We start from the raw sequence: 26,351 nt of genomic DNA on the forward strand, positions 1-26,351 counted from the left end.
ATAGAAACGCCACTGTGTAATTTTATGTATTGATCACACAAGCACGAGAAAAATCGAGGGCCTAAGAAAGACATATCATTGTTTGTGAATGACGTCGGTGATTGACAAGCTGTCAAATTATGGCCTGACCTCCTCCAATGACGTTTTGCCCCAGGTGCTTTGGGGAATGTGCGTCCCAACAAAATAAAAGTACACGACCAATAGCTTCTCATAAAAGTATAAACGTCACACTTTAAATTTTCTGTGGCTGTTTAAGAGGCAAGGAAAGTTCCAGTCGTTCTGCGATGTTTATTGCGCAGTAGAAAAAAAAAACGTGTTTCAGAGAGATTTTAATGTTCGTAAATATTGTGTTTGAGACATACAGTTTGAGTAGAGAAGAGCTATGGAGGAGATGAACGCAATTGAGGGTGCGTTTCCTCTTATTTGTTTCTATAATGATATAAGGCTTAATAATCTGCGCTCTAAGCTCGGTCTTGTTCCATCTAATTGTTTTCGACTGAGCCTGTTGTAATTGAGACGGAAGGTAGTACGTAGATCGTGAAATTCTGATCCACTGTCTCTTCTGATTTGAGCATTAAGTTCCCATGATAGTTTTTGTCCGAATTTAGACTGCCTCGTTTCGTTCAGTTAGCATTTCGTCACATTTCTGTGATGTACCTTTACAATCAGTTTCGATGACAAATGGAATGGCTAACTCGATTGTTAAATTTTACTAGTGTTGGCTGTGTGTAGTAGGATAAAACGACAAAAATTTTCGCAGGCGCCATATTTTACTCTGGAATCTTTTTTAGCCAGTCTTTGTGGATAGATCTCAATGTTACGTAATGTGCGCGCCTCGTTTGTTTGTATAATCAGTCGCAGTTTAGAATCAAAATTGTCGTTTTGACGGTTTTAAAGCGGCTCTATGGTTTGATAGCTTTACAGAATGTACTCTTTCAAGTAAATAGCAAAATGTGTTTTAGTACAGATCTCCCAACATTGAAGAGCAAAATGTCTTGTTATGAAAACGTAATTCCATGATGCTTTTTCTCAGCGTGAGGTATCTGACTCAACAACAAAGAATGCTTATTAATCAGTCCTCCTTAGGAAGAGGATGAGCGAAGGTAGGGAGAGAACAAATTTGGATCTCTAGAATCGCGCGCGTGCGGGTCTTAGCATTTCGAGACATGACATGGCATTTAATTAAATGAGATCTTTTCACTCTTCTGTATAATGCTCGTGTTGTGAACGCATTTCTGATTTACTATTCGTCGGTTAGTTTGATTATATTTAAAGTTCCGACTCGTTTCTACCGCAGTGCAAGTGTTATAAAAGTTTAACATCATACGCGCGAAGTATAGTTGAATGGTCTACACTTGAATTTAACAGAATCAGTTTATTATCAAGATCAGCAATGTTTTTACATGTAACTACTATTAATTTTGTCATGAGGCATTCTGTAATTGCTGATTCTTGCTTAAGTCGTCACCAATCTGTTGAGAAAATGAATTTTGCTTCAATCTATGTCTAGATGTTTCGTAAATGAATGTAAAACGGCAACTAGCGTTGAGCTAGCGAACGATTTAAAGATACACGAGAATGTCAGAACGCTGTGATTTGTCAGTAGATGAAACCGTAGCTGGCTTGTGTAAGCGCTATGTTAAGGACTGATCTTGGCAATGCGCCATCGTGTTTGTGTTGCTTATACTAAATTCAGTATTACTTTGCGTCTTAGAAATTTGTCATTTGTTGGATCGATTATTCGTTGCGTTTATTGATAAAGAGATAGAAGTCTCTTACCTTGGTTTTACCTAGCTGGCAAGTAAGTTCTTGACGTGGAGACCTTGCCGTTTCCATCTGCAATTGTGTATTTGCCTTCGTCTTTTCCTTTAAAAGTACACAAAATTATCGAAGAAGTTGGCTACAAATAGCAGCAAGACAATAACAGCGTGGCAGGGTATATTTCATTAAATACCTGGTTGTCGTTGAATCGTTTTTATTTCTCCTGTAGTCGAGATGATTTTAAAAGCCTTGTTGCCATTCAGTGTTCCTTCTTCAATAATGTACCCTACTTGAGCCGTAAACCCTACGATGGTATAAGACAGTGTTTGTTAAAAAAAACTGCCGTGAAACTGTTGGAAAGATGACGCAGAATGTACTTACTCCCGTTTCTCGAATCGTACATTACGACTCCTTGTAGATATTTGTCGAGGAAACCTCCCCATACTTGAACAAATTCAACGAAATTATTCGAAGGATCTCTCAGCTGGGCCATATTGGGTTTGATTCGAAACTGTAATTGCACTCTTTAAGTTGAAAGTGCCCTGACTCTTGCTCAGAACAACGTGCTTTAATCGGCGAGTGATATACCGACCACGCGCGCAAATTATGCTAATACCTTAATGACGGCAGCACCAGAATAATCTAATTTTAGTCCTCTCTGTCAACCAGTACGTTCTCTCACACGCGTGCGCGTGAAAACGCGTCCCCCATACGCGCGCGGTAGCGTGCAAACGCTTGTTAGTGATTTCTTTCTTTTGAACCTGTCAAATAGAATCGAAGCTTTGCGTCATCGTCGGTTGCATGGCTCTAAACCTGTTTCTAATATTTGTCGAACTTAGCAGTCCTGTATATTTTGTTTCCTGAGAAAGTTGAAGTATTTGCCCTTTGGCTTTGCTTGTCGCATATTGAATGTGGTTATAAATGGGAGGGTTAGAGGTAGAGGGAAAATAGTTTCGGATCAGTAGCACCTCGTGGGTTTCAATCGATGTTTCTAGACGCTTGGCACATTGCATAACATCTTTCACCACCCGCGAGATTCGTGTTTTCATCTTAAGTCTTGTCGTGTCCAAAAGGCTGTGAATTACAGTATACTTTGCGCGCACCAAATGACGAGCCATTTCACACAAAACAATTTCATAAAGTTGATATTTCACTGATTTTATTTATCGATCAGTCACATCATCATTAAATCCTTTTGCAAAGGTGTCTTCCTTTCGTGGTCAACCTCGTCAACGTGGTGTCGAAGCTGTCGAGGAAATTGAACTTTTGTCAAGCCTTTGACAACATGACGTTTACAAATGACTGCACAACAGGAACAAAGCTCAGGTTACTCAAACTTGGATACGCGCGCAAATCTGTTAGTTTCACTGGATAGATAACTCATAAAGAGCTGATGTTATTCTTTGATTATGCGTCCTAACAAACCAGCAGAAGACATTTTACTAAGGCTGTAACTGGGCACCTCACAATGCAAACATGGATGTTCTTTTTGTATTATTTTGGTGTTGAATTCTACAGACTAATTCGAACAACAGTATTCAAGAGTAGGTTGTATTTTCAGTGCGCCTGTGTTGGCTGCAGTTGAAAGACCTTTTCTGATTTCGTTTTAGGAAACAAGAGGTTTTCTTCAAAACGGACACTGGTTTTGATCCAGTTGAATCGATAATTAAAGTGCGCACGATAAATGCGTGGTATATTTCTTACCTCACTCAAAATTTATTCTTTTCTTTGTGAGAACTTCTTTGATAATCTCGTAACCTTAAAAGAAAACATGTTTCTTGTAGCATAGCCTTGCTAACTTAATGTTAAAATTGATCATTTGGTGAATCAACTAAGACGTCTTTACCTGTTTCACGCTTTCGCTGAATTTCAACGATTTCTGCGTCTGATGTTACGAGCTTGAAGCGATCCCTATTTCCCGAAATCTTTCGTCCTAACTGGACTTCAATTTCTGTAACAAGTACAATTAAATGTTACCTGTTGGAATGATTCTGGAAAGGTGCGCGAACAAGAGGAATTCAGCAGCATTACCTCCGTTTGAGTCATAAATTATGATTGCCACAGGCTGGGCACTATAATGATGCTTCCAAATTTTGATCATTTCAACAAAATTGTTATTCGGATCGTCCATGTTCAGTTTTAAGACTTCTCTCGCGGTATGGATAAGTGGTATTTCTAAGTTGCATATGACGTGGATTCCAAGCGCGTCCACCTATTAGGTTTATCGGCGCCAATGACGGGTTTGCGCAGACAAAAGCGCCCAGATATATCTTTTGTAAACAGATTTTTGTCGATATTGGGTGGTTACCCACGTCGACTAATAACCGCAACAATTTCGCGCGCGTAGGGCGTCTTTTTCGTCTCGGGCCGTTTCCTGTTACATGTACAGAGCTATTTTTATTCCCGTCACTTTTGAACGCGAACAAAGAAATCTAAGAATCTTAGTGATGCAGAAATTGTGTGGCTGATTGCCATGTTCATCCAGTGAAGGATAGTTAAGTCATAATATTTGCCCTCGGGCTGCTTTACAGACCTGCAGCTCTAATTATGCGATCTCTCTCCAACTGTAACTACAATTAGTTTCCGCCCAAAGCAAAGAGGAGGGACTGAAGATTCAAAGAGGTGTTATTTTAATCACTGGACATGGAGATGAGCATTTATGTCCGCAACTTCGTCATGTTTTGAAAGATAGCTCTCTAGTGCTCGCTGATTCGTTACCATGTTTTGGTCGCTGTTGCCGGAATGTGTTGTAGTTCGCGCAAAGCAGAACATTTGCTAATGCAGAGGTGCCGAACGTTGTGCGCGTAAAAGCTGATGGCCCGCCTGTCAAATGTTCGACCGCAGTTTGACCCAAGCGCTTCTATATGCGCGCGCGAAACTTGCTCGAGCATTTACACGGGTCATTTTACGCACAAGTAGATGGTATATTTTAGGTCTGTTAGCGAGTAAAACTCGGTCATTGGAAGGACGCATAATAAATCGCCTTAAAAATTACACATACACACGTTTCTGCTTTCAAAATGTGTTCTTTATAGACTTAACACTGTGCAATTCTTTGAGCAGTTTGCAGACATCCAAGCTTTCCATAATATTCTGCAAGCAAAATCACAAAGGAGAACATTATAATTGCTAAATCGACAAATTGCAGACATTTTAGAGAAAAACATGCATCTAGTTACAGACATTCTCTTAAATCTCGTAAAGCACAGTTTGGATGAGTAAAGTGTTTCACCTCCTTACCTTAATACTTTGGATTCTTGTACCTTTTCTCAACTTTTATCCAAGTGCAACAATCGTCGACCTGGTATTCTGTTGTGAAGAACAAAAAGAAGTATTTTTTGACGTTGAAGTGATTTGATTCACTTAACGTCTCAATTCTCGATACAATAGAAACACTCTGCCAAACAAGCAGGCCAAGAGAATTAAGAAAATTGTGGACTAGAAGACATTGTCGTGGGGGAGTTTTAGCAAACCACAGGCGTAACGCCAACAAGAACGTCGCTAAAAGCGTTCCATGAAAAGAGCAGTATCTGTACTCGTGCGTTATTTATCTTGGCACATTTCTTTGCCGTCTCTGCAAGACAAGTTGAAGTGATCAAATTCTGTGTTACGCCGGCGAGAACGGCAACCACATGGTCAAGACTTAATTTTTCTCTTTAGAATTAAATGCTGTAATTCGATATTCATTTGAAAGATGGCTTTACATGCGGCAGGTAAATTGAATAACTGTAAATGATGCGGAAATTGTTTGTAAAAATATCAACTCCTGTTTTAATTCACGCGGTACTCGCCGTCGCAGTCGTAGTTGTTGAAACTCCCTTTGAAAAGAAATCCATGGCCGTGTGCGAACAGAAAGGAAAGTTAATAATAGGTAATGTGATCATCCATACAAACCTCCTCCTGGATCTCGCGTGATGTGGAATTCGCATCCTCCCTTAGCTTTGACTGTTAATTCAGTTGGTGTGTTCGTTTGTGTTCGTTGTGGCGTTTTTCGGATAATTCTTCCATTCAGGGCCCTGAAATCTAACAGAATTCAACTCAAATTTAAATAAATTTAAAACTTTTTGCAAAGCGAAATTGTGGTATAAACACCAACCTCCAGTGCTTGAGTCATACTCTAACATGACATTGGAACAGCACAGAGGAAATCGTCTTCCAAGACGCACCTCTTCCAAAAAGTCGTTTGTAGGATCGTCTGGACCATAAAGTGCCATTTTTCGTCAGATCGTTTCGATAGATGTTTCCGTCTTTTATAGCGAATCAATGGTTGTTTTCGCGTTAGCAATATTATTCTGGAAATCTGCTTCGCTAAACAAAAGTTTATTCAAATTAGGTCTTTGGGACACCGACGTCATGGCATGTATCTTTAAGCTCAGTGGGCGGAGCAGGCGGAAGGGAGAGAACCGATTTTGAACAGATTGTCCTAAGATCGTTTTCACGTGACGTCAAAAAGTTCTAAAATCTTCGAGATTATAAACGTAAGCCAGTAATTCTATTCTAAATATTACGTATGCACAATTTCTAGGCACAAAACATGACCTTTATTTCTTTCTCGCTACAGTGCTAAGGAAAGGTTGCGTTGTTTTTCTCACTGGCGTGCGCGTGTTAATCGAGGGTGTGCTTGTAATAGATTCACGCGCCCTCTCGCGTGCACGTTTCATTCTCGGACGACTGCTGGCTGTGCGTTTGTTTATGTATTTCCTCGCAGTTAATTTCAGTCTCTTCGACGCGAACGAATATTTTAGCTCCACATTTGTTTCTTCCTGGTTTGAATTTGATTTCTTATGAGTTGTTTGCTAGTTTAAAACTCCTTTTTGTCTTAGCAGCAAGCTCTATTTTCTTGTGCGTGGCTCATCAAATCTCTAATCTTTCCCTGTACGCTTGAATGGAGTAATTCAAGTCCAGTGGGCGGAGCAGGATGAAGGGAGAGAACCGATTTTGAACAGACTAATGTGTCAGAAGTCTATGCTCATTTCCGACTTGTTGACGGCGCATCATATCCTGTTTAGAAAGTGTACGGTAATTCCATTTTGACAGCAATTGGTCCTTTTTCTAAGCCTCGTAACCAATTGTGTGCAATTTTTGACCTTGAGCGTACAAAGTGAATACAAATGAATTAGACTATTGCAGTAGAGCAGGATTGTTGTGGCTTGAAAGCTGTTTTGAGGGTGTAGTCGTCGGATGTGGTTGTTTTGTGAGTAGACCTAGACAAATAAAATCCGTTCCATTATAAAAGGGTCCACGCGTCCCTTCTCGCGCGCGCTTGTCCCTGTTGGTTGTTTTCATTTTTTAACTAGCATCACTTCTTGACGAACACAGGGAAAGTAAAGAAGCGAAACTGTATAGCTAAGCGACACAGTTATCCACCTTAGCATATCAGAAGTCAAATATTTGCCCTTGCGTCGCTTGTTGGAAGCGCGCCTTTATTTATGCGTATCTTTCTTACGAAGTGTGAATTTTTAAGGTGCATGACATGGATTCGAAGCGCGCCCATGTATGAACTTTGTCGGCGCCAATTGCGTCAGAGCTACTTGTTTGTGCAGACAAAAACGGCCAGAAATTACTTTTATAAGAAGATTTTTGTTTATATTGGGTGGCTGCCCACGTCGACTAATAACCGCAACAGTCTCGCGGGTGTAGTGCGTTTTCTTAAATGTGCGCGTTTTCCTGTTGCAAGAACCACGGCTGTTTTTATTCGCGTCACTTCTATACCCGTACAAAGAAATCTACGAAGCTTAGTAACGCCAGAAATTGTGTAGGTGATTGCTATCTTCGTCCGCTTGAGCATCTCGAGGTCAAAATATTTGCCCTTGGGCTGCTTGTCAGACGTGCAGCTTTGATTATGTTGATCTCTCTCCAGCTGTGAATACACTTGGTTTCCGAGAAATGAGGAGGCACCGAAAATTCAAAGAGGTGTTATTTCAATCACTGGACATGGAGATGAGCATTTATGTCCGCAATTGCGTCAGGTTAGAAAAAATAAAGCGCATTTTCTTGACTTTTCGCTGACTCATCGTATCTGTTGCCGTTCGCGCGCAAAACAAAACAAGTAGACTTAAACCACGAAATTGACATTTATTGGGTTAACTACACTGTTACAATGCCTTTTCTTTGACTTTCTTCGCCTTATCAGACCATTCTTCTTTACTCCATGTGTTGTCACTCGTTCTGTTGGTAGAGTTAATGTTGGTTCATTTACTGTATACTTGCGTCGAATTACGTGCAAATTTGATCTCGACCAAAGTGATCGCAAGTCAGTGTAATTGCGCGTAAGGTCTGGCCAAACGGAGTCGCAAGTAGACCCAAGTTTTCTACTTGCGTCTACTTGCGAATAATATCTTTCCAAACGCACGCCTGCAAACATAGTTCGAGAATCTCCTGACCTATGGGAAGACCAACAAATGTCTTATCACAAATTGCCCTTTACAAGCAATTGCAACGTCCCTCGTAAAACAAATTTTGCAAATCGCGATATACGTTTCGGAGATGCAGACTTTTGGGTTCGATCCTCTGGAGTAATGTGGGTCAAGATCAGTGATCCAAGATTACTCAAATCATATATGGCCAATCAAAGGAACCGATGAATCCATTCTGGTCTCGAATTCATCGGCTCCTTTGATGCAACCTGATCCGAGTGATCAAAGATGATTGATCCTGATCCAGATTACCCCAAAGGAACGCACCCTTAGCTAGACTCCTTCGCAGCTGTTAATAGTTGGTCACATAACGCTTCTACTAACGCTAGGAACTTTCCACAGGGGGTGAAGCGTTGCGTGACGACAAAGGGAGACTATGCAGGGTTGATACCCTGCGGAGATTCCTGATGATGAAAACACGAGTAAAATACTCGGTCAACCCTGTGCAATTACTTACAAGTGGCCGAAGCAAGGAAAAAAGTATGGGCATTCACGGTTGATATTTTACAGTCACGTCAGTTAAGCGCACAGTTTTGTTGCGATTGTCTGGGGGTCTGGGGGCGAGTCGCCTCAGGGCGCACCTGGTCGCCCGGACAAAGGTAGCGCCTTGGCAATAGCGTCGATCGCGCAACAGAGCGATGTAGAGGGATCAACTGCGCCAAGTGAGCTAAAAGAGTATGTATTTCAAACGTTCTTGTTCTACATTATCAGGGCGAAGTATTATCTGTTAAAGATGTTGATAGCAAGCTAAGCAAATCTGCAAGGCATGACGCACAAACTACACAAATACTCTTGACGCGTTTAGGACAACAAACTCAATACGATTTACGATAATCTTAATTTCATAACATGAAGCTAATCAATGTCTTTTTAATATTGGTGCAATTTACACTCTATTATACAAACAAAATCTACAAAAACATGCTACAGAAACTTGTCCGCTTCGTTCAAACTGGTGAGCCTTTTCTTGCTTTCTTCATTTGCCTTGTCCATTATAGTAAATTACTGAAATCCCCACGTGGCGCTTTAATGAAAAAGCCCTGACGATGAAAGACAAATGATTGTGTTAATACAACTGCAGACACAAAACTGAACAAAGATTGTTTTGTTATCACTAAAATATCTCTTATGTTTCACAGAGCACTCAATCGTAAAGATGAAAATACCAGTTGTCTTTACTGGTTTTAATACAATTCTTATTTGGGATGGTTATGAGAATTTGATGGAGACTAAGAAATCCAGGGCGCTTCATTATGCCAGAGCGAGTGGTCAGAGACCAGTGGGAATGCTCGAGGAAAATGGAACAACATTTTCCGATCAAACCGGGCCATCCAAGAGGAATGGCTGTTACCCTTTTTTTTCCTTTTCTGAATTCCCTACGTAAGTGAAGAGACGTAGAGCAATGAACTGGTTTGTCAAAATGGAACAGCAAATCTTGGTTGGAATATTCTGACCAGAATATTCGGAATCACCTCCATAGGTGAGCCCGAATATTCCGGTTGAAAGGAATTGAAGCGGGCCTTTCCATTTGATTTCCGACCAAAATTTCTGGAATCTTTGGCATAATGGAAAGCGTGCCTAGACTCTCGCTAGGTGGTCATTTGATTGGTCACGAGCTTGTTCCTATCAAATGATTTCATGATCGGAATTCAGCAAAATGACCTTTACAAACTGGTAATAAAATATTATTGAGCCTACCCCAGTGACTATTATCTCATGGTTCGAAGTGGTCTCCCCCTTGTAATACCCTGGGTGCCAGAGGCTTTTCTTGCTCGTCAGTGTAAAACGCAGACTGTGCAGACTGCAGACTGCAGACCGGGGGTAAAATGCAGACTGAGGGGTAAAATGCAGACTGCAGAGTATAGACCTTTTAAGTATATATTGGATTATTTCCAGTATCAAGTGCTAACCGTAAACAGGGTTGTTCAGGCTAACCACAGTGAAGGTCTGCACTCCCGTTAGACTGAATACCACTCGGGTTAGCCTAAATAATGCTCTGGTTAGCCTGCTTACGGTGAGCTCTCAATGATGAAAATGGCAACACAATTCAGTCTATAGTACGCAGTCTGTCTTTTACCCCAGTGACGTCTGCAGTCTGTGTTGCTTTTCTTGCTCGATTTCCGATTTCAGCCTGGACTTAATTGATTGTAAACTGTCTTGCAGCTTTTGGGGTCATAGTGTTGGCCTCTGGTCGGTATCAATCCCACAGCACAAAAGAAAAATCTCTTTGGCTTCCAGGGTACTATTATGGGGTGTAATCAGATTTCATACTGGCACCAGGTTCATTCTGTTACTTGTAGCAATATTTCGTTTTGCACCTCCTTCATGAATCTGTTTTCACGCACGTAGAAGTTTCATTCTGAGACAAAGTGGTTCAAAGCACATGTCTGGTCCTCATGCGAGGGGGGATTCCCTTATGAAAAGGGCGAAGGTGCTTGTAATCTTGCTTAGGGGTATAAATCAAGGATTCTGATCTCACTAAGGTGTTCATGACAAAACGCCACTATTTTTAGCTGTCAGGGTAAGTAATAATAAGCTGTTCGTATTTCTGATTTTGGGCTGATAGGCTAGTCTCTCAATTCCAAGCTACTAGCATGGGCTTCTTTCCAAACAGCAGCCGGTAATAGCCTATTGTGCAGTTCCAGAAAATATCCCTACTTCCCATAGAGAATAAATTGGAATTTCCTGGGGGGTGGGAAGGGGGGTCTGTAAGACCAAAATATTTAAAGAAGTATGAAACTTAATTGGAATTTCCAGGGGGTGGGGGTCTTTAAAAAAAGTCCCTTCCGAGGGGAAGGTATGGATATTTTCTGGAACTACACATTCCGTTTTAAGTGGTATCTTTTAGGGATCAAAATAATACTCAAGCCACACCCAGATTGGTGTCCTTTAGGGGTTTAATATAAATTTTCTAACAAGCGTCCCCAATCTTTTCATATAGGAGTCCTCCCCAGGGTCTGGTCACTGACTTTGCATTGAAATGAGTAGTCACACATTCATGGCGTTATCATTTTGCCTTTACCAAAATGAAAATCTGGTAAATAATCCAAGATGAACCCATTGGAAACCACTGCATCATTATAAAACGCACACCTGATGTTTCATGTAAATTAACACCACCTTAATTGCCTGGCGTGGGGGAGGTACTCTGTAAATCTTTCCAGGGTAGGGCTGTGCCATTGGGACACTGAAACGCTTACCCTATACTAGGGGTTTCATTAACGATTTCAGCAGAAAGGCAACTGGTTTTCACAGGCGGGCAAAGCTATTAGAACTTAACTTCTTTGTAAGAAAAACGTCCCACTAGACGGTTAAACCAGCTGGGTAAACTGTCGTCACAGCTGTTCAATTTGCGTGGTGCCCGGCCCTTTTAATGAAACCCCTGCTACACTAGACATGATTGACTAGAATCTGGACTACTATTCTACACTAGGCACCAAAAACCCCTACCCTATCCCAGAATGGCTATTTTCTATGCAGAAACCGAATTACAGTCATAGTCCAGCATATGCCAACCAAACCAATATCTTACAAAGTCAGTTCCAAGTTTTAATTTCTATCATTAATAGAACTGGATATAATTAACTGGATATAATGAACCAGTTCTAGACTAAATTGTTTATACAATGGCCACTTTTCTGATAAATTATACCCTATTCTGGACCAAAACTGTCTGATTTTCTACACCCTATCCCAGACTAAACTGCCTGAAAACCATACTCTTCACAGTGGTACATAGCCCAGCATTAAGTTTATATAAGTGAGTTCTATGTCTCTAGGTATGGAACTGCTGTAGCTTTAAAAAGGAATGACTGAGAAACAAGAAATATAAGTTTACTGAGTTATTTCAATAATAATTTAATAAAAAAGTCAGTTGTGGATTTCCTTATAGATTTAGTTCAAATTTATAACATTGTTTGTCTTTTTAAGTTAAATTTTAGAAATATTGGTTAATTTGGAGGAGGGAGATCTGTTGAAAACTCTGAAGTCAAGGTGAGAACTGAGAATATTGTAATAAATATTAATTTTACTTTTATCATCATATCGGGTGCCAAAATGAAAGCAGACAATGTATAGAAAGTATCCATTTGGTGCCTTTCCTACCTTGATGTTTAAAATTAAATTGCCATCAATAATCAATTTAAAATGTTCTAGATTTGTAGAGTACTGTATTTACATTAATTAGCCTTAAATTGTAGCTTTAGTGTAGCCTATTTAAAGTTTTCTTTAGATATTTTTCCAGGTGATGGCATTACTTTTGCTGTATGTTTGATAAAAATGATTTAAATTATCAGTAGAAAAGGACATGTGTATACTACATATAAGTCAAATAACCTTAGTTGTTACACACTAAGTGACATTTAAAGTTATTTAGCACTGAATTATTAAATCTAAAGACACTTGGAATCAAGCCTGTGGTTGTCTGGTATCAAAAATGTACCTGTGCTTAATTCTAGTGCCATATTATAGTAATTTTTGTTAAGTTAAAGAAATTAAGCCTAAACATTACAGATCTTTAAATGATCATTAATCAGTGACAGTGCTTTACATTCCACCCCTCCCCACTCCCCTTACCCACAGAGGAGATGCTAGTCCATCATAGCCAATCTTGGCCACCCCCCACCCCCCAACCCTTATTTTGTCCCAACAATTTCTTTGTATTTGTTCCTATACCTTGGTGCTTGAAAAAGTCACAGGGTAGACTATTTGTTACATGTCTTGCTGAAAAGACAACACAAAGACCCTGGCCAGGGCTTCAGAACTCCAGAACCTGGGTTGTCAAAATGTTTTGAAGTAATCCGTATTAGTGTCGGGGTTGGTGCCATCTCTGCAAATGAACGAGATGAATTTCACAGCAGAATAGCTGGCTGAGACAATGACAATGGTAATTTTCATCAGCAATGGCTGCTTTTGACAACCCTGCAAACTTCTCTAAGTGGAGTCTTATGCACTTAATGATTATGCCAGTGCGTCTCCATTGAAAATGTTAACCCTTTAGGGTAGGTAGGTAAAGTCTGCATACGAGCCATGTGGCCCATCAGGTCAGAGCTTATTCTGTAGCATGAAGTGACTAGGAGTATTTCTACTCTCTCCTGGATGGGATGCTAGTTCATCGCAGGGTTATCCCCCAGCATTAAATTTACTGGTACCTATCTGTACCCATGGGTGACGAGAAGCACTGTGAGAGTAAAGTGACTTGCCAAAGAACACAACACAATGTCCCCAACCAAGGCTCACACCTTGATGCTCAAGCTGGAGACAAGCGTACTAACCATGAGGCCAGTGCCCCTCCACAACCCCGTATGAGGCAGTTTCTAAATCTTGCTTGCTTGCTTGCTGTTCTACTACAAACATTATCATGCACAAGCGTACTAACCATGAGGTCACTGTGCCTCCACAACCCCGTAGGAAACAATTTCTAAATCTTAATGGTGTTTAATGGTCATACTCAGATTGGCGAGAAAGCCTGCTGATCATTTTACATGCTGTTCTACTGCAAGCATTATCATGCACAAAGCAAGTGTCTGATTTCATGGGAAGTCATGCTATTAGTGTGTTATGATTGCGAGGATCTTTAAAAGTTTTGAAATCCCTGTCATGGTCTTAGTTTACCTTCCTTCACTTGTCTGTAGTAAAATGTTTACTCAGCCACAGTTTGCATGGCTTTGCTCAAAATATTCTTTGCAGTTGCAAGCAGTAAGGCTACTTCTTTCTTTTCAGCTTTCTGTTTGACATTTTCTACTTTCATCTTACAACTTTCATCTTACAGCTTTTAAATCATTTTATTCTGTGATTTAGTTATACTTTTTGTACTTTTAATTGATTTTATCTCTTATCTCTTGTATTTTATTCGTTATATTATTTCATAGTTATGCCATAGTTTTACCATCCGTATTGTACATAATTTTTAGAGAGCCACTGGTTTGTTAGTATTTTTATACTATTTTAGTGCTACCCTCTTTAAATATAGTCTTTACTCACTCACTCACTCACTCACTCACTCACTCACTCACTCACTCACTCACTCACTCACTCACTCACTCACTCACTTATATCACTGTTGCTTTCTTAAGGCTATCTCTACCCTTCTGAAATCTCTTACTATGTGTCTATTTGAAAAGAATGGAGTGCAATTCTGTCTGTGTCATGAATTGCTCGAGAGCTCGATTGCTTTTAAACTGTGTATATAATTCTCTTGATAAATATCTGCTTATAATCCAATACTAATGCACGTTTAGGAATAATTGTCTTCATGTCGTGCTGCATGAAATGTCATACTTGATTGCCACCTAATTGCCCTATACAGCAGACTCACAAAAAAACAAATCTTGGTGATAGTGGTGAATTGCAAGAGAAACTAGATACTTTTTAAAGGTGTGTACTGAAGAAAAAAAATTGGAAATTATCTGGTTGATATCTAAATGCACTTCTATATACTCAAGGTAAAAACCTTTCAGCTTACTGGACAATAAAGACAAAAAGTCGAGCATGTTTTCTTTTGAAGTAAAAATCAATACCTAATTTCTTCTTACAATCCTAATACATTTTCAAGCAAACAGGTAATGAGATTTAATAGAGTCATCGGCTAGGGGATATTGTCCACAGGGGCCCTCATATCAAATTAGAGGATGAATAAAAGCCAATCTTGCCTGTTGTACTTTGACCATTTTGAATCTCAATACGCAGTCATGTGCTGCAAGGTCTTGAACCGAGATATGTTCGAAAACCGTTCGGAACTCTACTCTTGGTGTACGATCGGATCCTCCGAGAAAAGCAGATTTGCACGATAGTAGGGTAATTGTCCGAGACCCCGTAAGTTTTCGTCTCCTGATGTCGCGCCAAATGAATGCGCACTTAAAATTCAAAATTCCCGCCCCGAGGCAAAAGACAAGCTGCATGTTTTATTTGTTGAATGTTCCCTAATTTTTATGGGAGAGATCCCTGGGTGTTGTCTTGATTCAACACCAAATTCTCATTACCAATACCAGAGACATAATGGAAGCCGCTGAGGAGAATTTATATTTTCATACAGTTACTGCAAGAGCTAACGTATCTCACATTTCCAGCGCTGAGTTTAAATCTCGAACTGCTCTTTTCCAACGCTATTTGAAACACAATGTAAACGAAAGGTAGTCGCAGGTCATTTTTAAATATAAGGCTGGTTGATCTGAGGAAAACTTCTCCAAGATGAACTTAGGAAATGTGTGGGAATCTCAAAAGAGAATTTTGATCCTGCGTCTAATGGTGTGATGGGCTACTTTGACGCTTTTTTGGATTTAAAAACACTAGAAAAACACAAAGGAAACACATGGAAGCTAGATGGAAACGCCTGTGGATAACACTGGGCGAGATGTAGACAAATTACATTGAAATACACGTAATTTCTTCGTAATTGACAGGAATCATGAATTGGTCTGTTTTTGTCAAAACGTGATTTCCAATTTGCTCAGAAATCAGCATTGTTCCTGTAGTAATGGAGAATTGGGCAGTAAATGAATGCATTGTATTTCGTGACATGTTTAAGCTCGCAGTTTAGAATTGCCCAAAACAGGGAACTGAATGCAAGAACAGCTTTAAATTTATTGCTACAGCCGGCACCGGGTTTTCTCTGAGTTTAGCCGCTAATTGCCTACGTTTTTCATCAACATTTTCCTATCTTTTTGTGTCATGCAAGCAATGTTTGGAATGATCGGATGTGCCTTGCTATTCAATAAAAGCATTGTTGGTTGAATAACCTATATTGAGCAGAGAAGCAAATGTATTAACTATTGCCTGCAGCAGAACGCTTTTCCACGCTTTAGTCGAATTCCTTCAACTAGAAAGGAGCCTTAATTACGCTCAGTGGACTAGTTGCCTCTAGAAGGTATGTTTTGACTTTGTTTTAGGTATGAGTTCTGCAAAACAAAACCGAAATGATATCATTACTCCTGGACAAGTTAATATCACTAAACTACACAGACCAAAACGGGGCAGCTCGCATTTTCTGCCATATTGAAAAGGGCGCGAACGTCGTGTGGAATATACTATTTCTTTGGGACTTCTATGTTCACTTTCTAAGCCTAGCTGTATGTCAGAGTCCCTATTTAGGTCATCTTATACACAAATATTCAAAAGGCTTCAGGAGTGACTACAGACTAATACGGAAATCATATCCATCAAATGTCTTCACCGAAACCCTTTGCTGAAATCAAACTTACTGTTGGGTAATCAGTTTTTGCTTTCTGTTTACTTCATACAAATAGTGATTTTTTTCATGCCATGTTTTCATCCTGTTCAAAGCGCTAGATAAAAGCACGAGGAAGAGGCTATTTCTTTTGCAAAACAGATGCTCTGGTTCACTACGAATGGTACTCTACAATAGATCTTTACTAATCCTTTAACTCATTATTACAGACTTCAAGCTTCAACTTCTAACAACCCTGTATCAACATCTTAAACTTACAAGCGGAGTGCAAGTATTCCCGACCAACAATTTCAGGACGATGTTAAATGTCTGCTTGTGTAATGACACTTGTGGCGTACAAAATCTGATAAAGGAATTTTTTTCGCTTTTTCTCTGTGCTTAACTTGGGTACATGCATCTCTTTATCCATCGTCAGGCATCTCTTTGAATATTCAGTTGTCAAGAGTTTGGTTAAACAGCAAGAAAATATCATGTCGTTGACGAGTGTCTTAATTCTCATCACCTTTTTCCTTGATGATGTATGGTTATTGTTAGGAGAAACTGGAAGTTGGTCTCTCTCATGCCTTGAAAAAATGATGCTTTGCATGTTACCTGGCGTTTTGTTTATGCCATTAGCTACCAAATGTTGCTTTTCGCTCTGTTTCCAACATTTTAAATTCCTTCTTGCATTACTTGTTTTCGTTGTTGTTATGCTTTCACTTACATATGTTTTTCTTATCTTCCTCTCGCTATTTTCACTTTGTCATCTCATCCTCTTTAACAAATACACTCAAAATCTTTCCCTGTCGGTTTTGTTTTCAATTTAACTGAGATATTATTTTAAGCAAATCAGATACAAAGTAATTAAGTTAACTGGTCAGTCGGAACTATCTCAAGTTGGAATGAATTCATTGTCTGACAAGAATTTTGACTATTTATTCGATAACGCTGTGCTGTCTGTTTGTTCTAATTTGCGCTAATTTTAATGTCCTCTCTTGCAAATAATGAATCGATTCACGCTTACCTCTTGCTAGCGTCCCTTCTTGTTTTCAATAGCAGCAAGTCTCCCCTCTTTAACTTTGACTTCTGCAAGAAAAGAAAACGAATTTTTAAGTGTTGTCTCCTTGACATACGTTTTCGTATAATCCCAGGAATACAGCTTCTCACCTTCGCTCATGAATCGCTTCACAGCGATGATGTGATTGTCAGGGCAGGCGATAACGATCCGTTGATAGGGTGACGATTTTCGTCCATCACTGGTCCCTGAAAACTCCGCTTCTTTGTCACCAGTCGCATTCTCCATGTTCTCTTCAAATTGAAAAAGCTAACTCACCAAGGTGGACTGCTTATTTCAACTGAGCAACCTTATGACGCCTTTTTCTGTTTACCGGTGTGTTCGTTACGTTTCGGGAGAAGTATGCGGTGAATTTTACTTCTGCAAGCACTTCCATCTATGTTTTAGTTGTGGCTATTACAACCCTGCTATTGGCTAACTGCTGTTTTGCCTTCACTCAACCAATCGTGACAGCTCCTTGTCATGGGGGAATCCCTAGATATTGCTTCTTCATTTCAAAGAAGAGCGATAACAAACTCTTTGTCTTTTGTCAGGGTTGTTGGGTTTTTCCCCTGGTTGTTTCCCAAGAAAAGAACGATTTCTGTTTGTTTTGTATGCTCTTGGAGGCCTATTAACCCTATGAACGGTTTTGACGTAAAACCTCGAGTCATACGATTTGGCTAAAACTGCCTGATCCTATTGTGTGACCATTCAAATGAAAGCTATTGAGCAGTCCTTTCTTGTGTTACTCTTTATTACGCTGTACAAGGTGGTTCGAACTTTTCATTCTGTGGATAAAACTCCGTTGTGTGACTATTCAAATGAAAGCTATTGAGTAGTGCTTTCTTGTGATACTGTTCATTATGCGACACAAGGTGGTTCTAAATTTTCATGATGTGGATAAAGCACCGTTGTGTGACTATTCAAATGAAAACTATTGAGTAGTTTAAAACTCCGTTGAGTAGTGCTTTCTTGTGATACTGTTCATTATGCGACACAAGGTGGTTCTAACTTTTTATGATGTAGAGAAAGCACTGTTGTGTGACCATTCACATGAAAGCTTTGGAACTATGTTTTCATGTGGTACCGTAAAAGGCGGTTCGAACTTTTGAATCTGGATGAAACCCCAGTGTGTGACCATTAAAATAAAGCTATTCAGCAGTAATTTCACGTGGTACTGTTTATTATGCTGTACAAGGTGGTTCGAACTTTTCAGTCTGTGGACGAAACTTCGTTGTGTGACCGTTCATGTGAAAGCTATCGAAGAAAACTTTCTTATGGTTCTGTTTATTATGCTGAACAAGGTGGTTTAACAAGTCTGGATTAAATTGTAATGAAAGCTATTGAAAGCAGTTTTTTCAGGTCGTACTGTTTACTATCTTGTACAAGGTGGCTATAGCTTTGAACTTTGGATAAAACAATAGTGTGTGAATATTCTAATGGAATCTTTGTCGCCATATTTTCGTGTGGTGTTTATTTGACATTTTACAAGAGGACAAACTTTGTCGAGTTTGTACAGTTTGACGTATCTACCTTGCTGAACTGCTGGCTTTGAACTTCTAGAGAACAGGAAGCAGACAGACATGATTTAGTCGTAATCGTTATGGCTGCTCGGGGTTGTACTGTTTCATTAGGATGTTCTAGAGGACTCGATCACCGGGTGATCAAAATGGATCTGTGGCCTTCTTTTAGTTAGCCTAATGTCAGGGAAAAACAAACCTTATATATTGAATGTAGCCAATTTAATAGCTATACGTTCACAAGTATAACTTACGCCAATTTGTTGGAGAATATCGAATGAAGTCAACAGTCTTTGGGGCAAATTACTCACAAAACGAGCTAAACTTGTGTGTGGTTTTAAAGTATGTTTTTTCATACCATAAAGCCTCTAGCAATATGAGTTCTTCCTCTGAGATGGATGCTGGTAAACAGCACACTAGTACAGCTTCTAGCATTCTGTTAGATGGCTAGATCAAACGCCAAATGGCAAAATTTGCTAGTTCCCATTTATACACCAGGGAGGAGAGGGTAGGGTGTCTTGTCCAAGGAGCCTGGTCAGGACTTAAGCTTCAAGTGTGTTATTGGGGAATCTAACGTAATATTTGATAAGTTGTTATGATTGTAATGTTAATTATATTAAAATAGTTTGAATTTAGATGGTTCTTGAGGAGCTTTATCCTCGAACCTGAACGTTGAGTCACTATTTTTTTGATCTGGATTGTTTATTTGTGCTTGTTGTGTCTTACCACGTTGTTATGCACTGCTAAAGAAAAGGAACGCTATAACATCAAAGCATTCAGACATTCCAAGTATGACACAAATAAGCAAATGAAATACGTTTGAATTCGTTTTCTGTCGCGATTCTTCCAAAAGAGGTGAGGTAGATTTGCCTGTTTCGTAGATTCTGTCTTTCTTCTTACGAATGTATTGCCCATTTTGCTTTATGGAGAAAAGTACGAGGAAACCTCTGGAATTCCTTCCATTGATCGATTCATTACGTTTCCATTTAAAGGAAAGTCTTCGTAACGATTAAGCGCTCAGCTTTCCTAGCATCTAGTGTGTTGTATCGAAACGCCATTGTGTAATTTTGTTTATTGATCACACAAGCACGAGAATAATCGAGTGCCTAAGAAAGACATATCATTGTTCGTGAATGAAGACGTTGATTGACAAGCTGTCAAATTATGGCCTGACCTCCTCCAATGACGTTTCGCCCCAGGTGCTTTAGGGAATGTGCGTCCCAACAAAATAAAAGTGCGCGACCAATAGCTTCTCATAAAAGTATAAACGTCACACTTTAAATTTTCTGGGGCTATTTAAGAGGCGAGGAAAGTTCCAGTCGTTCTGCGATGTTTATTGCGCAGTAGAAAAAACAATGTTTCAGAGAGATTTTAATGTTCGTAAATATTGTGTTTGGGACATACAGTTTGAGTAGAGAAGAGCTATGGAGAAATGGACGCAATTGAAGGTGCGTTTCCTCTTATTTGTTTCTAAACTGATGTATGGCTTAATAATCTGCGCTCTAAGCTCGGTCTTGTTCCATCTAATTGTTTCGACTAGGCCTGTTGTTGTACTTGAAACGGAAGGTAGTACGTAGATCGTGAAATTCTGATTCACTGTCTCTTCTGATTTAAGTGTTAAGTTCTCATGATAGTTTTTGTCCGAATTTAGACTGCCTCGTTTCGTTCAGTTAGCATTTCGTAGCATTTCTGTGAAGTATCTTTACAGTCAGTTTCGATGAGAAATGGAATGGCTTACTCGATTGATAAATTTTACTAGCTGTGGCCGTGAGTAACAGGATAAAACGACAAAAGTCTTCGTGAGCGCCACATTTTACTCCGGAATCTTTTTTAGCCAGTCTTTGTGGACTGATCTCAATGTTGCGTGATATGCGCGCTTCGTTTATTTGCATCGCAGTTTAGAATCAAAATTGTCGTTTAGACAGTTTTAAAGCGGCTCTATGATTTGATAACTTTACAGAATGCACACATTTAAGTAAATAGCCAAATGTGTCAAGTACAGATTTCCCAACATTGAAGAGCAAAATGGCTTGTTATAAAACTTAATTCCATGAGGCTTGTCCCTAGCGTGAGGTATCTGATTCAACAACAAAGAATGCTTGTTAATCAGTCCACCTTAGGAAGGGGAGGAGCGAAGGTAGGGAGAGAACCAATTTGGATCTCGTGCACCGCGCGCGTGTGGCTCTGAGCATTTCAAGACATGACATGGCATTTAATTAAACGAGATGTTTTTCTTAGAATGCTTGTGTTGGAAGCGCATTTATCATTTACTATTCGTTGGGCTGTTTGATTATATATACAGTTCCGTCTCGTTTCTACCGCAGTACAAGTATTTTAAAAGTTTAACTATATATGCGCGAAGCGTAGGTGGTTGGCCTACACTTGAAGTTTACAGATTCAGTTGATACCCTAGATCGGCAAGCATCCTCTGTAATTCCTGATTCTTGCTCAAGTCGCTAAGCTGTTGAGAAAATGAAGTTTGATTTAAACTATGCCAGGTTAGATTTTCACAAATGAATATAAACTGGCAACAAATGTTGAGCTAGCGAACGACAAGATGCTCGTGAATGTTACAATGTTGTAACATGTCAAATAACTGACGTCGGAGTTGCTAAGACTGATCGTAGCAATGTTTCATCGTGCGTGTGTTGCTTACACTGAATTCAGTAGTTCTTTGGCGTCGTATAAAACTGTCATTCAGTGGATCGATAATCACGTTGCGTTCATTGACAACAAGATGGAAGTCTCTTACCTTGGTTTTGATAAGTTGGCAAAAAAAGTTTTAGACACGGTGATGTCCTTTCCGCTTCCATCTTCCATGGTATATTCTCCTTTAAAAGTAGACAGTATTTGCAAAGAAGTGGGTTACAAACAGTGACAATAAAATATCAGCGTGGCACGGTGTATTTCAAGAAATACCTCCTTGTCGGCGCCGAATCGTTATCATTTCTTCGGTACTCGTGATAATTTGTAAGCGCTTCACACTATTCACTTCTCTTTCGAAAAGCTTGTATCCTACTTGAACCGTAAACCCTGCAATTTTTCGAGAAAGTGTTTGCTGGAAACTTTCTCAGACTTTCGACATAAGACGCAGCATATGTACTTACTCCGCCTTCGTGAGTCGTACATTATGACCGCTTCCAGATAGTTGCTGAGGACACCTCCCCATACTTGAACGAATTCGATAAAATCATTTACAGGATCTCCCGGCTGGGCCATATTGGGTTTGATTCGAAACTGAAATTGTAATCTTTAAGTGGAAACTGCCCTCACTCTTGCTCAGAACAACGTGCTTTAATCGGCGAGTGATAAACCGACCATGCGCGCAAATTATGCTAATACCTTAATGACGGCAGCACCAGAATAATCTAATTTTAGTACTCTCTGTCAACCAGCACGTTCTCTCACACGCGCGCGCGTGAAAACGCGTCTCCCATATGCGCGCGGTAGCGTGCAAACGTTCGTTAGTAATTTCTTTCTTTTGAACCTGTCAAATAGAATCAAAGCTTTGCGTCATCGTCGGTTGCATGGCTCTAAACCTGTTTCTAATATTTGTCGAACTTAGCAGTCCTGTATATTTTTTTTCCTGAGAAAGTTGAAGTATTTGCCCTTTGGCTTTGCTTGTCGCATATTGAATATGGTTATAAATGGGAGGGTTAGAGGTAGAGGGAAAATAGATTCGGATCAGTAGCACCTCGTGGGTTTCAATCGATGTTTCTAGACGCTTGGCACATTGCATGACATCTTTCTACGCGCGAGATTCGTGTTTTCATCTTAAGTCTTATGTCCCAAAGGCTGTGAAATACGCTATACTTTGCGCGCACCAAATGACGAGCCATTTCACACAAAACAATTACAAAGTTGATATTTCACTGATTTTATTTATCGATCAGTCACATCATCATTGAATCCTTTTGTAAAGGCGTCTTCCTTTCGCGGTCAACCTCGTCAACATGGTGTCGAAGCTGTCGAGGAAATTGAACTTTTGTCAAGCCTTTGACAACATGACATTTACAAATGACTGCTCAGTAGGAACAAAGCTCGGCTTACTCAAACTTGGATACGCGCGCAAATCTGTTAGTTTCACTGGATAGATAACTCATAGGGAGCTAATGTTGTTCTTTGATTATTCGTCCTAACAAACCAGCAGAAGACATTTTACTAAGGCTGTAACTGGGCACCTCACAATGCAAACATGGATGTTCTTTTTGTATTATTTTGGTGTTGAATTGTACAGACAATTCGAACGGCAGTATTCAAGAGTAGGTTGTATTTTCAGTGCGCCTGTGTTGGTTGGAGTTGAAAGACCTTTTCTGATTTCATTTTAGGAGACAAGAGGTTTTCTTCAACATGGACACTGGTTTTGATCCAGTGAAATCGATAATTAAAGTGCGCTCGATAAATGCATGTTATCTTTCTTACCTCACTCATAATATATTCTTTTCTTGGTGAGAACGTGTCCTCCTTTGATAATCTCGTAACCTTAAAAGAAACATGTTTCTTGTAGCATAGCCTTGCTAACTTAATGTTAAAATTGATCATTTGGTGAATCAACTAAGAAGTCTTTACCTGTTTCACGCTTTCGCTGAATTTCAACGATTTCTGCGTCAGATGTTACGAGCTTGAAGCGATCCCTATTTCCCGAAATCTTTCGTCCTAACTGGACTTCAATTGCTGTAACAAGTACAAGTAAATGTTACCTGGTGGAAAAATTTTGGTAAGGTGCACGAACAAGATAAATTCAGCAGCATTACCTCCAGTTCAGTCATAAATTATGATTGCCACGGGATGGACACTGTAATGGTGCTCCCAAATTCTGATCATTTCAACAAAATTGTTCTTCGGCTCGTTAATGTTCAGCTTTTGAAGACGAATGTAGCGGCAAGTCTGCGAAATATGAAACTTCTCGAGCGGTATGGATAAGAAGTTTTTCTAAGTTACATATGACATGGATTAGAAGCGCGCCCACCTATTAGGTTTACCGACGCCAATGACGTGTTTGCGCAGACAAAGCGGCCAGAAAAAACCTTTGTGAGCAGATCTTTGTTGATAACCTCAAAAATTTCGCGCGTGTAGGGCGTCTTTTTCGTCTCGCGCATTTTCCTGTTACATGTGCACAGCTATTTTTTATTCGCGTCACTTTAAAGCGCGTACAGAGAAATCTAACAATCTTAGTAACGCAGAAATAGTGAAGCTGATTGTCATGTTCATCTAGTTATGCGAGCTATATCAAAATATTTGCCCCTCGGGCTGCTTGGCAGACGCGCGACTTTAATTATGTGATCTCTCTCTAACTGCGATTACAATTAGTTTCCGCACAAAGCAAGAAGGAGGGATTGAAGATTCAAAGCAGTGTTAATTTGATCATTGTACATGGAGATGAGCATTTATGTCCGCAACTTCGTCATGTTTTTGAAAAATAGCGCATTTTCTCGAGTCCTTGCTGATTTGTTGCCCTTCGCTGTTGCCGGAAGATGTGTTGTAGTTCGCGCAAAGCAAATAATTTGGTAATGCAGAGGTGCCGAAAGTTGTGCGCATAAAAGCTGATGGCTCGCCTGTCAAATTTTATACCGCATTTTGACCCGAGCGCCTCTATATGCTCCCGCGAAACTTGCCCAAAATATTTACACGGGCTATTTTACGCACAAGTAGACTGTATATTTTTAGTCTGTTAGCGAGTAAAACTTGGTCATGCGAAGGATGCATTTTCAGACTGTAAATCTTCTTAAAAAATTACACCTACATGTGTATTTTTTAACACATATATGTGTTCTTTATTGACTTAACACTATAGAATGGTGCCTGAGCAGTCTGCAGACATCCAAGCTTTCCATAACATTCTGCGATCAAAATCACAAAAAAAGAGGTAAATCGACAAATTCGAGCCATTTTAGAGATAAACATGCATCTATTTACAGACATTCTCTTAAATCTCGTAAAGTACAATTTGGATGAGTGAGATGTTTCACCTCCTTACCTTAGTACTTTGAAATCTTGTACATTGTCTCAACTTTTATCCAAGTGCAACAATTGTCGACTCGGTATCTTGTTGTGAAGAATAAGAAGTACTTTTTGACGTGGAAGTGATTTGATTCACTTAACGTCTCAATTCTCGATACAATAGAAACACTCTGTCAAACAAGCACGCCAGGAGAATAAAGAAAATTGTCGACTAGAAGATATTGTCGTGGGGGAAGCTTAAGCGAACCATAGGCGTAACGCCAATAAGAGCGTCGCTAGAAAGGTTCCATGAAAAGAGGCAGTGTCTGTACTCGTGCGTTATTTATCCTGGTACATTTCTTTACCGTCTCTACAAAAGTGATCAAATTCTGTGATACGAAGACGAGAACGGTAACCACATGGCGAAGACTTAATTTTTCTGTTTAGAATTAAATGTTGCAATTCGATATTCATTTGACAGATGGCTCCACATGCGGCTGGTAAATTGAATAACTTTAGATAATGCGGCAATTTTTTGTTAAAATATCATCTCCTGTTTTAATTCACGCGGTACTCGCCGTCTCACTCATATTTGTTGAAACTCCCTTTGAAAAGAAACCATGGCCGTGTTCGAACAGAAAGGAAAGTTAATTATACGTATTGTGATCATCCATACAAACCTCCTCCTGGATTTCGCCTGATGTGGAATTCGCATCCTCCCTTAGCCTTGACCGTTAGTGTAGTTGCTGTGTTCTTTTGTGTTCGTTGTGGCGTTTTTCGGATAATTCGTCCATTCAGGGCCGTGAAATCTTACAGAATTCAACTCAAATCTAAATAAATTTGAAATTTTCTGCAAAGCGAAATTGTGGTATAAACACCAACCTCCAGTGCTTGAGTCATACTGTAACATGACATCGGAATAGCACAGAGGGAATCGCCTTCCAAGACGCACCTCTTCAAAAAAGTCGTTTGTAGGATCGTCTGGACCAAAAAGTGCCATTTTTCGTCAGATCGTTTAGATAGATGTTTCCGTCTTTTATAGCGAATGGTTGTTTTCGCGTTAGCAATATTATTCTGGAAATCTGCTTCGCTAAACAAACATTTATTCAGTTTAGGTCTTTGGGACACTGACGTCATGGGATGTATCTTTTAGCTCAGTGGGCGGAGCAGGAGGAAGGGAGAGAACCGATTTTGAACAGATCGTCCTAAGATCGTTTTCACGTGAAGTCATCAAGTTCTAAAACCTTCGAGATTATAAACGTAAGCCAGTAATTCTATTTGAAATATTACGTATGCACAATTTTCTAGGCACAAAACATGACCTTTATTTCTTTCTCGCTACAGTGCTATGGAAAGGTTGCGTTGTTTTTCTCACTGGCGTGCGTGTGTTAGTCGTGGGTGTGCTTGTAATAGATTCATGCGCCCTCTCGCGCGCACGTTTCATTCTCGGACGACTGCTGGCTGTGCGTTTGTTTATGTATTTCCTCGCAGTTAAT

The 26,351-nt window shown here is 39.8% G+C and overlaps 2 protein-coding genes and 1 long non-coding RNA gene across 5 annotated transcripts in view; 1 reads left to right on the plus strand and 2 right to left on the minus strand.

Moving 5' to 3' along the window:
- The window catches only part of LOC110042013 (uncharacterized), a 44,409-nt gene that overhangs the window by 11,797 nt on the left and 6,261 nt on the right, over window positions 1-26,351 (plus strand). Inside the window, exons 3-4 of the long non-coding RNA XR_016208497.1 lie at window positions 8,520-8,852; window positions 12,108-12,170. This is a non-coding gene — a long non-coding RNA (uncharacterized LOC110042013). The remainder of the gene's footprint in view (window positions 1-8,519; window positions 8,853-12,107; window positions 12,171-26,351) is intronic.
- On the minus strand, window positions 1,356-2,595 carry LOC110041986 (uncharacterized). The gene is made up of 4 exons (XM_089293844.1): window positions 2,143-2,595; window positions 1,955-2,065; window positions 1,780-1,866; window positions 1,356-1,472 (listed from the first exon to the last, which is right to left on the minus strand). The coding sequence occupies exons 1-3, from the start codon at window positions 2,252-2,254 to the stop codon at window positions 1,787-1,789; spliced, it is 303 nt and encodes a 100-aa protein (XP_089149970.1). The 5' UTR covers window positions 2,255-2,595; the 3' UTR covers window positions 1,356-1,472; window positions 1,780-1,786.
- LOC110042011 (uncharacterized) lies at window positions 2,904-25,949 on the minus strand. Of its 3 annotated transcripts, XM_089293836.1 has the most exons (14): window positions 24,893-24,966; window positions 23,670-24,755; window positions 23,485-23,589; window positions 23,338-23,397; window positions 22,023-22,880; window positions 21,835-21,948; window positions 21,668-21,746; window positions 17,366-21,376; window positions 5,858-9,217; window positions 5,656-5,784; window positions 5,002-5,070; window positions 3,793-4,854; window positions 3,466-3,712; window positions 2,904-3,007 (listed from the first exon to the last, which is right to left on the minus strand). In XM_089293836.1, the coding sequence occupies exons 5-8, from the start codon at window positions 22,132-22,134 to the stop codon at window positions 21,364-21,366; spliced, it is 318 nt and encodes a 105-aa protein (XP_089149962.1). In that variant the 5' UTR covers window positions 22,135-22,880; window positions 23,338-23,397; window positions 23,485-23,589; window positions 23,670-24,755; window positions 24,893-24,966; the 3' UTR covers window positions 2,904-3,007; window positions 3,466-3,712; window positions 3,793-4,854; window positions 5,002-5,070; window positions 5,656-5,784; window positions 5,858-9,217; window positions 17,366-21,363. The 3 variants fall into 3 exon arrangements, with proteins under 3 accessions (XP_089149962.1, XP_089149963.1, XP_089149964.1); XM_089293837.1 differs by lacking the exons at window positions 3,466-3,712; window positions 3,793-4,854; window positions 5,002-5,070; ... (4 more) ...; window positions 21,835-21,948; window positions 22,023-22,880 and adding exons at window positions 25,535-25,664; window positions 25,738-25,949 and having other exon boundaries at window positions 24,893-24,960; XM_089293838.1 differs by lacking the exons at window positions 17,366-21,376; window positions 21,668-21,746; window positions 21,835-21,948; ... (3 more) ...; window positions 23,670-24,755; window positions 24,893-24,966 and having other exon boundaries at window positions 3,466-3,519; window positions 3,608-3,712; window positions 5,858-6,107.

The sequence above is a fragment of the Orbicella faveolata genome, unplaced genomic scaffold, assembly GCF_042242905.1.
Source record: "Orbicella faveolata isolate gen_17 unplaced genomic scaffold, um_ofav_v1 contig_25, whole genome shotgun sequence".
In the NCBI taxonomy this organism is placed as follows: Eukaryota; Metazoa; Cnidaria; class Anthozoa; order Scleractinia; family Merulinidae; genus Orbicella; species Orbicella faveolata.